Source organism: Phyllostomus discolor, chromosome 4 (genome assembly GCF_004126475.2).
Source record: "Phyllostomus discolor isolate MPI-MPIP mPhyDis1 chromosome 4, mPhyDis1.pri.v3, whole genome shotgun sequence".
Lineage (NCBI taxonomy): Eukaryota > Metazoa > Chordata > Mammalia > Chiroptera > Phyllostomidae > Phyllostomus > Phyllostomus discolor.
In genome coordinates this window covers 185,464,558-185,477,997 of record NC_040906.2, presented here as the reverse complement: position 1 = coordinate 185,477,997, position 13,440 = coordinate 185,464,558, and the positions used below count along the sequence as shown (strand labels likewise).

The 13,440-nt window shown below is 40.9% G+C and overlaps 1 protein-coding gene across 7 annotated transcripts in view; it reads right to left on the bottom strand.

The window, feature by feature from the left end:
- Positions 1-327: 327 nt before the first annotated feature.
- Positions 328-13,440, bottom strand: part of EYA4 (EYA transcriptional coactivator and phosphatase 4) — a 254,962-nt gene continuing 241,849 nt past the window's right edge. For 4 of the 7 annotated variants that reach the window (XM_036024746.1, XM_036024744.1, XM_036024742.1 and 1 more), the window contains 4 exons: positions 12,737-12,851; positions 8,673-8,794; positions 6,611-6,711; positions 328-3,273 (listed from right to left, as the gene is read on the bottom strand). In XM_036024746.1, the coding sequence (XP_035880639.1) occupies positions 3,193-3,273; positions 6,611-6,711; positions 8,673-8,794; positions 12,737-12,851 (419 nt within the window). In that variant the 3' untranslated portion in view covers positions 328-3,192. Of the gene's footprint in view, positions 3,274-6,610; positions 6,712-6,749; positions 6,851-8,672; positions 8,795-12,736; positions 12,852-13,440 lie in introns of all 7 variants that reach the window. The other 3 variants (XM_036024740.1, XM_036024743.1, XM_036024745.1) reach the window with 1 other exon arrangement.

Below are 13,440 nucleotides of genomic sequence, written 5' to 3'. Positions count from 1 at the left end.
ACATTTCTTTAAATTATGTAGGCCCCCATAATCTATATTTTACTAATACATAACAGAAACCCTTGACTTTGACTGTGAGATCTCCATCATGCTACCATAGTAAGGAGTCAAAATGCAATTTTGGCTCATGATGCTTAAGTTTGTTTTTTAAAGAAATACTAAATGCCATATTCACTGAGAATGTAGGCTTGTCATAAACAAATGAGCTTTAAAAACTCCATACCAGAGAATGCTGTTGACACTATTTTGCATTTTAGTTCACCAGAGACCAAGGGAAAAAAATTTTTTTTGAGACTTATTATCTACTTTTTGTGCACAAACTGCATGATTCTAAATGTTGTATTTTGCCTCTAAGTTTGATTTACAAACTTTCTCAGGGTATCGTGACTTAATCTTGTATGCTGTAATATTATACCCAGGCTGCCTATCTTGATATTTCAGGGGCAACACCAGATGGTTACCTTTCCCAGTCATATACCACATTTGTACATAAAGCAGCCAAAAACTCATTTAAGTTGCAGAATATTTTGCAAACTCGTTTACCATAAGGCACAATATTCTGTAGGTAAATAGAATGTGGATATTGCCAAAGGGGCTGGTTGCTTGTTGGTTAACGTTTCTCCAGATCAGAAAGGAAGAGGATCTTCTGTTACTGAGGTGGGGAGGGAAGGGTCCTAGGCTGAGCATGCTCAAAATCACGTGACAAGCTGTGATGCTGGCTCATTGGCCTGCTCCACTGTCGCGCCAGGCAAGCTCGTCTCCTTTGACCTAGCCTTTGGGTTTTATGCTGGCAGCCTCTCCTGAACAGAGAAGCTGCGTGTGAGAAACAGCACGGGGTGAGGCAATCAGCGACCCTTTTCTTTGCCCTGTGAGGGCCTGTTCCTCTCTGCACCTGCAGGCTTAGCAGCATAAGAAGCCTTGCTTGCTTGATATGAAAAAGAATGACAAATTTAGATGTAATGCCACGATTCTGTCATTTAAAGAAACTGGCCATATAGTAAAGATAATTTTGTTTTATTCACAGTAATAAATATTTAAGGTTTTAGTGCACAAAATAAAATTATTGATAACCAATGCAGCTCTTTAATTTTTAAACTGTTATTTTCAAGCTAAAGTCTAACAGAAACATAGAATTATTATTATCATTATCGTTATCATTATTATTATTAGCATTCCAACCTTAATTTTTCTGCAACTGTACTTAGGGCAGAGGTAGCCAAAGGCTACAAAGTTTAAAGTTTAAGGTTTGCATGATGAAATCACAATCCGATGTAAAATTGGATCTCACTCTCTTTCTGCCCAGTGTAAACATGGCCTTCGAATTCAGTAAAGAAATACAGGTTTATAGCCTGAACAATAAAATCACATTTCCACACTGAATGTTGTGATTGGTCTGCAAAGCACTGACCTTCAGGGAGCCTCTGAGGCCACAGAGGGTGAGCTATCACAACCAGCCTCCAGTTAGGGGTGCTGGCTGGTGGCTGGACTGCAGCCCCACATTATGACTTTTTAAACACAGGACTGCAGGTGCAGACATCATTAAAACACTCCTAGATCGTGAAGGCTTAAATTTCCACAAGGGAAATCATGTCACACAAAATGACAGGAGAACCTGTATCATGTTCCTAACGTGGGCTACACACCAAGAAAAAAAACCATGCAAACACAACGATGCCAGGTTCCCCTTGCAATGAATGCGGTCCATTGTGCAGTAGCAGCGCAGGTAGAAACTAAGGTACGCAGGTCTGCAATGGGGAGAAACTGGATTGATGTGTCAAGACAGAGAACCAGGTACTATTCCACTGTTGTAATTTCAGTACTGCTGCCAAGATGTGGCTCACTTGCTAATTTATTTTATGATGATATTCTAGGTAAAACTTTCATTGATTCACTTTTTTCCCTAAAAAGCCATCTGGGGCATCCACCTTCTACTACCAGGGACGTTTCATTTTTGCAATGGCATGGGAAAACAGTGCACTTAGCTTGATTGTCAGCCATGTTGACTCAATGTGAATTTTAAGCCGTCTTCATGGCTTATTCTAAGAAAGTTTGGGTAATACTCGTTTATCATTTTTATAAGAATATTTTCTTCCATGCAACTTACACTTATGAAAAAGTCAAACTTAAAACAGTGCAAGTCGTCATGAATATGGCCCTTAGTTTTCTCCAATAAAACTGACGAAAGGGTACTCAGGAGTTCAACATACATTTCACTTTCTAAGTAAAGGTCCCACAGTCTTTCCCAAACCTCCTGCTTATGGTTGGATGCACTAATAGTTGCCTCATATAATTATTGGAATTATTAAGAACCCAAATAAAACACAAGCTTTCTTTTATTATTACTGTTTTCTTATTGCAACAGGTACTCAGTTTCTTGCTGATGTAGTATTAAGCTCTGATAGCTTGAACTTTAAATTTGGTCATATTAAGAATGATCACAAAGGTTTTTGTTTTTCATTATCTACAGAGATTGTCAACCAAAGTTACATTGTAACACACAAATGCTGTCTTGTCTTTAAGGCACAACACATCAGTATGAACATTCTGTTTGCCAAACTTAAAAAAAGAGACGATATCAGATTCCCATTTCCCCTCCCTCGCCCCTCCCCAACAAATGAAAGAAAAAATTGCATCCACTTTCAAAGTCAGCTGCTAATAAAGTCACAGTAAATTATTTCCATCAATAATTTACACAAATTACAGGTCTAGATAGGACTGTCCTTACACAGTCTGAGTGCATTCCAATTCAGATTTTCTGGGCTAGGTAGGCTAAAGTCAGACTCAAACCTCAGGGCTGAGAGGGTCTCCCATGTTGAGGAATGTTGTTGCGTACCACCTTGTCAGACGGAGCACGTGGCGCTGCTTCGCCAGGGTCAGAGCTCTTTGCTAAAGCTGTAATTCCAGTTAGGACTCATTCCGTATGTACCGGCAACCTCCACAGATTTTTGTTTTGTTAAATCATTAAAGTGTTGTAAATATAAGACCATAGAGCTTCCTTTCTGTAGCGCTAAAGTTTAATTCCATTCAGCAATCTGAATTCTTCATTCTGGAATTTTCATTCCAAATATGATTTCATCCTTTAAGACAATTTATATGTGTAAAGCCAGAGAGGCATTGAATCACACATAAAAATTCAGTGTACTTGAAATATTTAAAAAAAAACAACAACGGATCTCCAGCTAGAGAACACAGTTACAAATATTCTAATTCCAGTGCTTGATGTAGAGCCAAGAGGTCTGAGTGACTTGATATCCTCCAAAAGGGCATGTTGTGCTGTGTGGTTAAGGGGGAGGGGTGGGAGAGAGAAGGGGAAGGAATGGAGAGAGATCATAACTATTGTCTCAATGAAGCAGCCATACACACAAGGATGTGCAGTCCATCCAAGTTCAAGGGAGGGAGTTTAAGATAGGGATGATCATATTTGAAGGCTTGGTAGCATCAATATGGCATTGTCACAATAATAGAGAAATAGATCTGAACTGGATCGCAATGATAGGAAATGCAAATACAGGGATTTCTTAGGTAGCTTAACACTCACTCTGCAAGGACATCACCCACAGCAGCACCTGGGAAAGCAGTGCAGACTCAAAATCCTAGGCAGCTGGTGGGAGGTGAGTTGTAACCACTGCATCCCTCCTCAAGTTCCACCTCTCAGTTAAAAATAACATTTAAACACCATCAACTTCCTAAGCCCAAGGTCTTTTGCCCTTCTGAGAGGGAAAGAGCAAATCCCTTTCTATGTAAAAGAATCACTTGCGTCTGGACTACAGGAGTATGAAGTAGAAGAAGATGTGGCCGACTTTCTTACTTCTCTGGTGTGACTAACTGTCGGTGGAGCCGGCTGATCTGCTGCACTGACGGGACGGAGAGCCACTCTGGTGACCACGCTCGCTGGGGGAGACCCATGCGAGGATGCAGCAGTGTGTTCTTGTGGGGCAAAGAGCCTCAGATATGCCCATGGCTCGTGGCCCCACGCAGATATGCCAGTATCTGGTATACGTATGGTATTGAAATTTCATAGAAGGATGTGATCGGAAAAAATGTATAAAATGACTCTGCTGTGGGTGATAATGAAAACAAGGAACTCTGCACTGGAGCAATGAACAAAATCAAAGCATTGTTTGTAAGTTTTGACTGATGACATCTTACAGAATATATACATATACATGTGTATATATAATACACACTTATGCATATAAGGAAAATACATTTGTATATAAATGGGGAATACATTTTATCACAAATATTAAGCATTAAAGTACTAATCATGATTGTTATATAATTCTTTGCTGTCTAGTATGATAGCCACGAGTCCCATGTGGGTACTTAGTGTTTATAATATGGCTTGTCCAGTTCAAAATAATAGATTGAAATTCAAAGACTTAAGATGTAAAAAATATGTAAATATCATATTAATAATTTTTATAATTGTTAGGTGTTGAGACAGTAACATTTTGGATATATTGGGTTAAAGTATATTACTAAAATTAATTCTGTCCAATTTTACTATTTTAAAAAATGTGGCTTCTAGAAAATTTAAAATTACAAATATGATTGGTATTACATATTTTGATAGGGGAGTGTGCTTATGCATTACTTTTCCTAAACCTTGAAATTTTTTCTTCAATTTACAAAATCCCCTATGTTTTTAGATCAAATTAAACACAGATATTCACTCAGAAGTAAGTTTTTTTTTCATTCAGCTCAGATCTATTTGTAATAACAAAAGTACTTAATATCTCTGCACATGCAATTACAGCTACATTCAAGGAAAGGCATGCATTATGGGTACTAGAGAAACCAGCCACCTGTGTTTCAGAATAGAACGATAAGCCTTCACCATCACCAAAACTGTACCTACATAAACAACCATTTGGAAATAGCATTCTATCTGAGGTTCTTATGCTCCTGGAGTCATGCCTTTTCTCCTGAAGTTTTGGGTGTAAAGCAAAAGCTATAACCACTGGTACACCAAAGCTAACTCTTCACACCATGGATAACTGGGGTATACATTTTAATTTTCTAAGGCATTTACTCTTTCAGGTTTGGGAAAGTGAATTTTATTAGCCCTGACCCAAATATATGTGAATTCCACATAGGCTAAATAAAAGACACGAGCAATAAAATCTTCGCTGCAGTGGCCACATGCACCGTTATTTGCTGTGTGTTCTTATGGTGTCAATGCGAAAACAGAAACATGGACCCAGGACACTGACAAACTCCAGAGGTGTCCGTACTGAGTGCAGCTGGAAGGATTTCAAATAGTAGTCAGCAAAGAAAGCTGTGTTTTCTCGAGGCTGTGTCCGCAGAGCCAGTGTGCTGTCCAGGGTCACTGACACTGATTAAGACCGAGGTGCTTTGTGGGAAGCTGAGCCTGCCAGGCTCTCTCAAGGTCAATGGCTTCCAACACATCACCAGACCTTCTCAAGTGGGCGCTCTTCCCCTTCCTCCATTTTGCTTGATTTGAATTGACTATGCACACAAATCACTTCTTTTCCCTTTTTACGAAAGCTCTAAACTTAGAGAGGACACTGCTTCTGTCATTATTTTTTGAAAACAGAAATCAGGTAAGCACTTCAGCACATGTAAGTGTTCAGTGAAAACTTTATTAGATGATGATTTGAAATCTCCTCAGGATATGAAGGACAACATTCTTTCTATGTGAAACAATGTAAGTGGATATGTCATTGTTTCGAAATATCAATTCATCATTTTGCTTTGTTTTATAAATGACATCACTTTTATCCTGGCTAGATAATAGTTTTGCTGTCATTTAAAGAAGGAAGCAGTCAATCTCTGCCATGTTGACTGATAGCCCTGTGTCTGGGCCAATCCTGATATCATTCCTCTTTTGATCTTGGACCAACTATTTAATAGTTTTTTAACTGCCTCGATTTCTTCTTCAGAAATATGGGCCAGATGAAAAGGTTTATTTAAATACCTGGGGCCTATGAGATCTTCTGAATATGTTCAAAGCCAGCTGCCTGGCCTCGTTCACGTCCCAATGGCTCACCGAAATAGACAACGCTCTTGTAGAAGACGTGAGGCATGCAGCCTCTAAGTCTCTACAACAGGCTGGCACAAAAGGATCTGAATAGTACATCCCATTCCAATCACATTTATTAAATTTTCTCACATCGGTTTCTGCTTCAGCTATTAAATCTGCCCTAGCATCTGTCATCAGGGAGCACACGCACTACTGGCCACTCACAGGACTGTGGGGCATAGAGGACGGATGAGGAAAAGGGTAAGAACTGAATCCCAGGATTTTCTAAACTCACTGAACTTCTTTGTATTGTGAAACTCTGTGTGCTTAAAAATCGTTATATTTTCCCCTTCTTTCTCACAGCCCATCATACCGGTGTGTGTTATACATGCACACACAAATAAATATAAATTTTCCTGTATTTCCTATGGAATTTCAGGCAAAAAAAAATGCTAGACTCCAAATGGTTTATTTGAATGTAAGTATTGACCTTCTCATGCTCTTACCGCTTTGCATCTATAAATTTAAATCATTTATCAAGCTGCCATTGGACCAAACTATAGGAATGCAAACAAAAAAGCTTGCATCAGAAGTATCACACCAACATTGTTTGAGACAGGTTACCTTTTTTGCTGCCTGTTCTTCTTCTACACCATCCCCAATTACCACATATACTACTTTTCTGCCAAACCTTTGCATTATTCGTTCAAAGCAACTTTCTTTTCCTGGAAGATAAACAAGATACAGTTCAGAGCGAAGTTACCTGGTTAGCGGCATGCTCCTCATCTCGGCCATCTCCAATCACAACATAAGTTATGTTAGTGCCAAATCTGGACACTATACGCTCAAAACAGCTTTCCTTGCCTGAAAAACAATGCACTGCTTATTCTTCCAGCCATTGCACTCATTAACCTAAAGATTCACATAAAGTGTTAAATTAATTTCTCTTGAACATCAATCACTTCAACTAGCTTGCAATCTCTGGGTTAATGAAATCAACAAATACGTTTGAATAAAGTCAGTCTTTACTCGGGACAGATCATTCAACAAACATGTTCCATGCTTCAAAAGAATCTGTAGCGTTTGACCCAGGGAAAATGTTAGTATCTCCTGTTCTACCAAAAGGATATCCGAACAGCCTTACAAGCAACTGTAAGTTTTAACACTTACCTTTTCATTCTATATATCAATTTTATCCAGTTTATTTTAAATAGTATAGATAAGCCAGCTGAAAATACTGTGAACTACCAAAGGTTCACACATAAGGAAAGGGAATACTAAGATGTGCATTTACCTCGATACGTAACTTTTTCTTCAGGTGGCTGGGAGCTAGTCTGCTCGGATTGAATGAACTAAGAGAGCTGTTTGAGCCACAGCCCTGGGGACATTAGCGCCCTCTGACTGCACTGTGGGAATACTACCACGGAATTTCTACGAGCTCCTCATTTTTGTAACCTTGGAATGATTCTCTGAATTTCATTCCCAGAATGTTCACGTAGTCATGGCTACATTTTGCCATGTGTGTTAATCTGAGTTTCAAAAAGTAATGGCTTAAAGGAAAACATAACAATGATTTTTCAGATTAAACACCAGGAATAATTTACCAATAAGAAAAATACTGTCTTTCCTAGAAAAAATGTTTATCCTAGTATAAAGTTACTTGATTTGTTATAAAGCAAAGTTCTGTGTATTAATCCTGCTAGCATAAATACAGACACGTATGCAAAAATGAAAGGGGTTGACATCAGGGCTCTGAACCTAGTGCTTACAACGAGGTGGGACTGGCCTGACCAGAGCTTTGCTCTTGCTCTCTGTGGTCCTGGAACAGCTGCAGCCAGGGGCTCCTCTTGCCCGAGTCAGTGTCCAAAGCTCAGCAAGGACCAGGGCGGGTTATTTTTGGGAGGGGATTTTAGGATTTTGAACTCCTGTTGTCAAAATGCCAGAGCCTAAATTTGTTGACCTTCAGGCCAAGTTACACAACCCATCTATTTCCCTAGGCATTTCCTTGACAGACAGGGAATGCTTGAGCCGTTTTCTTTTAACTCTCTCAGGGTGGCAGCCTTGACGAAGTGTTGCTTTTGCAAGTTCACTAGAAGTCTTAGTGTGTGAAAGGCACTTGGAAGTCCAAGACGGCTCCACAGACAGATACTCCCCAGACTAGCGAGGCTGTCATCCTTTAACTGCTACTGAGCATTGTTGGAAATGTGGGTTTCCAGTCATTCCTGTGTTATGATTGTTCCAATTATGTTTTTTAATTCATGAAATTAACTTTTTTTTCAGAAATTAAGGACACTACTTCAATCCATCTGATACTCCCCTGCCAAAATAGGATTTTTATGTTAGATTCAGATTACATACACAAGGATAAAATATTATGTACCACACTAAGTAAAAGTTAAATACTGTGACTAGAAATTCCATGTATTATTCAGATAACACCTGACAGGATGATAGCTACATAATGAGCCAGAATGATCCAGATGCTGAGTTTAGGCAACAGTTTTCATAACATTTGCACGTGTATAATGAGTTGCAGGGAACTTTGTTACTGAGTGCTATCTGAATTTGCTTGATATTCTGACAGCAAAATTGATGAAACAGGGAATCATTCAAGACACACATCAAGAAAATCCCCCAAACACAGAAGTGAACACATTTCATACAGAGTTGGAAGCAACTGTCTTACCTATTTTAGTTGCACTGTAAATATTCTCAATGGGGAAAGCACCTCCTAAACTATAGAGCAGAACCTTCGCGAGTGCCGGGATCAGTTGGGTTGTCGTTACCAAGACATTTACGCAGTTACTCCTAAGACAGGGAGGAAATATGCATATTTGTTTTCTGGTACTAAACAGATTCTATCAGTACAGATTTTAAATGACCACTGTGGTCTCTCAATTCCATAATAAACAGCACCTGATAACCTAACCTTCTATCATTCTAGGAGTGCCTACCACCTGGCAGGCACCATGACAGATGCTAGGAATACTCCTCAAAACGGGGGACATGGAAGGAAATGGGCAAGAAGAAGTGTGGGTGTGTGATGTTTTTCTCTCCCTCGGGGTCACAGATGGACATGGAGAGAGACAAGGAGACACCTGCAATATTAAATGTGTTCTGGAATATTACAAATATCTCCTCAGGTCCCTGTGGAACCTCAGAGAAGAATACCTACCTTAGCCTTTAGCAACCATGAGAAGGTTATCAGAGGGAGGGTGGCCTAACTTTAATTTTTAAAAGCATCCAGAGCATAAATAAATAAATAAATAAATAAATCCAGAGCGGGTATTTTTTAGGGTGCTAAGGCTCAGTGTCCCTGTTTTCAGACCCTGGGAAAGGAGAGGACACAGGTAGGAAGGAAGTGAGAGGGTGGGCAGCAGGAGTTCCTGGCTTTTGTATAAGTGATAACGCAGAGAGTCCCGTCCAGGAGCTAGCAGGCCGTGAAGGACCGGAAGAGAAAAACTGGAGGAGACCCTCCCTCATTTAGCACAGAAAGGGCTGGATCCCCGAATCTTCTCTTCAGCAACGACAAAGGCAAATTGGGCAGAAGGGCCGAAGTCTTATTCCTCTACAAACACCCTACCCTTTGAGAGTGAGACCCCCATTCTGAAATTCACAGCTGTCTCCTTCATGAAAGTACTGGGGTCGAGGACAGTAGAGAGACTCCCACAGAGCAGGGAAAGCTGTGAATCAGAGATCCGGGGAGAAGGGGCTGCAGGGGAATGGGCCCATCCAGGGACTCCAAGCCACACCTGTGAAACTGGGAATCAGGAGGCATACTGCTATGAACCTTTCTCTATTAGGTATTCTGTATCATGAGCCTTCCATGCATATTCGAGAGGGCTGTCCAGCATTCTCTAGAATTCTCTAGATTCATTTTCAGGAACCAGGCCTCGATGGCAACTTGGAAGAGCAAGTTGATTGCTAATTCATCATGGGCACTGGCAGCCCTCAGTACATTTACTATTATGCTTAGGTTCTTTAACATATCATTTATAAGGAAAAGCTACAGTTGATTCAAAAACAATGACAACGCCTCAGTAGTTATAACCTTTTATAAGATTTTCATTTCTAAATGATCTCCATAGATATCCAATCTTATTTATAATAGGAGCTCGGACTCCTGGAAGCAAATGGTGGTGCCATCCACTTACAGGAGAGAAGAAAACAGAGTTCTAGAGGTAGAAGTTTCATAAATATCATCAGCATAATCCTGAATTTTACTGATGAGGAACAGAAAGACCCAACTTGCCTGTTATCAGACAGAAACTTCCCAAGCAATGAGAAATTATGAAGAATGATACAGAAACACATTACTGTATTGTGACACTTAAAGTTTTACATACTATTTTGCCAAAAGAAGATGCTAGTCAATGTCATATGTAAAGGAAGGTTACAGAATGAACACTTGGTGGAATTAAACAAAGCAGAGACTTCTTAGTTCAGAGATGTGGCTTTGCAATCATGCTTTGGTACTTACCCTGTGATCATCAGACTTACATCATTTCTTTTTTAAATTATAAACATTGTATCTGTTTACATGCATTTTTTATTTATTGTAATGTTTAAATTACAAATATTGCCTATATTTATAAACTGCATCATGTGTTTGTCAAACACAGACAAAAAATAAAGAAGAAAATGAAAAGCATCAATTGTCTCACCACCCAGAAATGGTTAGCTGTTCTTCCTTCTGTACATCCACTTCCGGAGTTTCTGGTTACTCACAGGTTCTTCCCACTAGGGTCCTGCTGTGCATGTACGTTTGCATTCTACCTCTTTTCATTTCTGTCTAGCATGAGCCTATTCATTTGTCAGACTGTCTGTTATTTCCCCTCTCCCAACAAAACATAATGTGTGCAAACTGCTCTTTCATGTGGCTACACCATCATTTTTTTAAAGTTAAGTTTGGTCACTTAGATGGTGTTTGATTTCTCAGTATCATAAATAATGCTATTTCATGTATAATCTTCCCAAAACATTTGATTATGTCCTTTGACTCTATTCATAGGAGACTCAGAGTCACAGGGCGCAAACTTTGCTAAAGGCTCTGACCCCTGACTCAGCCATGTGCTGTGTAAGCACCTGTTTTTCTGATACCCAGACGTGTCGTGAAAATTACCAATAGGGTTGCACAGGTGAATAACTGAGCAAATTTCATGGCACTTCCATCTTCAATGCGTAATGACTTATGTTGCCCTTCCTTTCCTTGTTGGGCCTTATTTCTTCCAAATCCCACAACCATGTAGTTCTTCCAAGGCCATGTGTTTACCAGTAGTCTTCATGCAACTACAGTATATGCAACATGCATATAATCTATATAATAATGCAGTGTTTTAACTATCTAGGAGACTCTTTTTAGAAATAATAAAAGTGGTTGCACTCCTCCTGCCCAGAGAAATGCACATTCACGACACTTTGCACACGGTTTCAGGGCTCGGGCATCCTCACACCCCAGCTCTCTCACCGTGGGTCTCCGTGCCAGCAGTTACAGAGATCACAAGACAGCCAGTCTCACTGTCAAGCATCTGTGACTGTTGGGTCTGCACACGGAGCAGGAGCCTCCTTTCCCACTCAGCCGTCCTGATTCTCTCCTTCGCCGACACAGAGAAATGTAACCCATGTTCGGCGGGACATCTCCAACAGCTGAATCGGTAGTGTTGCTCCGCACAGGGCTCTTCTTCAGACTGAACTCTGCGGTTTCTCCCCCCAACTGTTCCTTTCATGTGGTTTTCACAGCCTGAACCCTCTGGCCATTGGGACACACGATGCTTCCAATGCGTCACAGCTCACTGGAACTCGGTGCTCAGGACTGAGCAAAGTGCTCTGTCCTGGCTTCCCCAGCCTGACCCAGGGAGCGCTCTCCCGCTGCCCCTCCCTCCCCACTTGGACTCTGTGGTGTCAGGCAGTTGCTGGTCATGGCAGGTGGACAGAAGTTGAGCACAGGATCAGACACACACCGATTTACTCCGTGCTCTGAACAGTGGCCTCTCCTTTTACCCTGCCAACATTTTTCTGGATCCCGACTCAATCATTCTAAATACGCTCTTTTTTTGTGAATTTTGTGTTACCCACACTTTTCTAAGCATGCTTTTATGTACTCATCTAACTCAGATATAAAACTAAAGAATAGAATAGTACAAAGATTCATCCCCACCCTACTAGGTACGTCTTTCCAGATTTATATTATTCTATTCATTAGCATTTATAGCACATGGTGCTCAATAGTTACAAGTCTTTTTTCAAATCCATTATTGAGACTACCAAATCAGCACTTCACTGTTTAGTTCAGAAAATGCAAAGGTTACAATGTTTCAAGATGTTTCTCCTCCCTGTTTGATGCATTTAAGTCATGTGTGTATCTACAATGACACAAATGTCCACTCTTTGTATCAGCAGTACTGTTTTATTTGTGCCATCCTCTCCTGGACTTCATCACCCACAGTGATACCCTTTTTTATTAGATGTCGCATGCTCTTCTTGTGGGCGTTACTTGTGGATATGAGGAGGGAAGGGTAGAGAGATGGGATCTGGTTACACTGAGAAGTGACAGCCCCCATCCTTCACCCCAAAATGCACACACACACACACCAAAATCACGGGACTTGGTGAACTACTAGGTCCTTTTAGATGCCAAAATAGTCTAGAAATTAAAACATTCTCATATATGCTGTGCTATGAGGACTACAGGAACTATTAGGACTGTATCTTCAACACAATCAACAGAGAAATGGCAACAGTACCACTCACCTAGTACTAATGATGGACAGAGACTTGAGTGCATTTGTTAGCCAGGAGTCGGTCAGGCCTTCGATCTCCGCCCTTAGCTGCAGCCACGCGTCTCTCTTGGCCGGGCCAAGCAGTCCTGCAACGCCGAAGCAAGGCAGAGTCAGGAGGGGAACGTTTTCCAAGGACACCCCTGTTCGTCTCCCTGCCGTCTAGCACAGATCATTTTTATTCCAGCCCGTGTCAGGAACGGAGAGAGACGCTGCCTCATCTTGACACTGATCCTTCATTTCAGAATTAATTATCCATTTAGTCTTTCCTCAAATGTGCACTGAACAGCTTCTGGATGTCAGGTACTGGGCTGTAACAGTGAGAAGGCGGGTCAGTGCCTGCCCTCCCTGAACCCAGAAAGTGGCCCAGGGGATGCGATCCCCTGAGTTGCTGTGACTGAAGTGCACCTGGGCTCCTCTCCAGGCTGTGCTGCGGCAGGTCTGGGGGAGGGTCGGGGGCTGCCAGCCTCACATGAGGGTGACAATACCTCAAATGTGTGGCTGACTGAAAAGGTTTAGCTTCTTAATAATCACAGTCATTGCCACTTGGAAAACGTAATGATGGCTTTATCACATGTAGCTCATAGAATGCTTCTAATACTGGTATTAAAGCCAGGATAAATACTTTGTTTTACAAGGAGTTAAGGATTGTGCCGAAAATCCTGAAGTACAGGACAG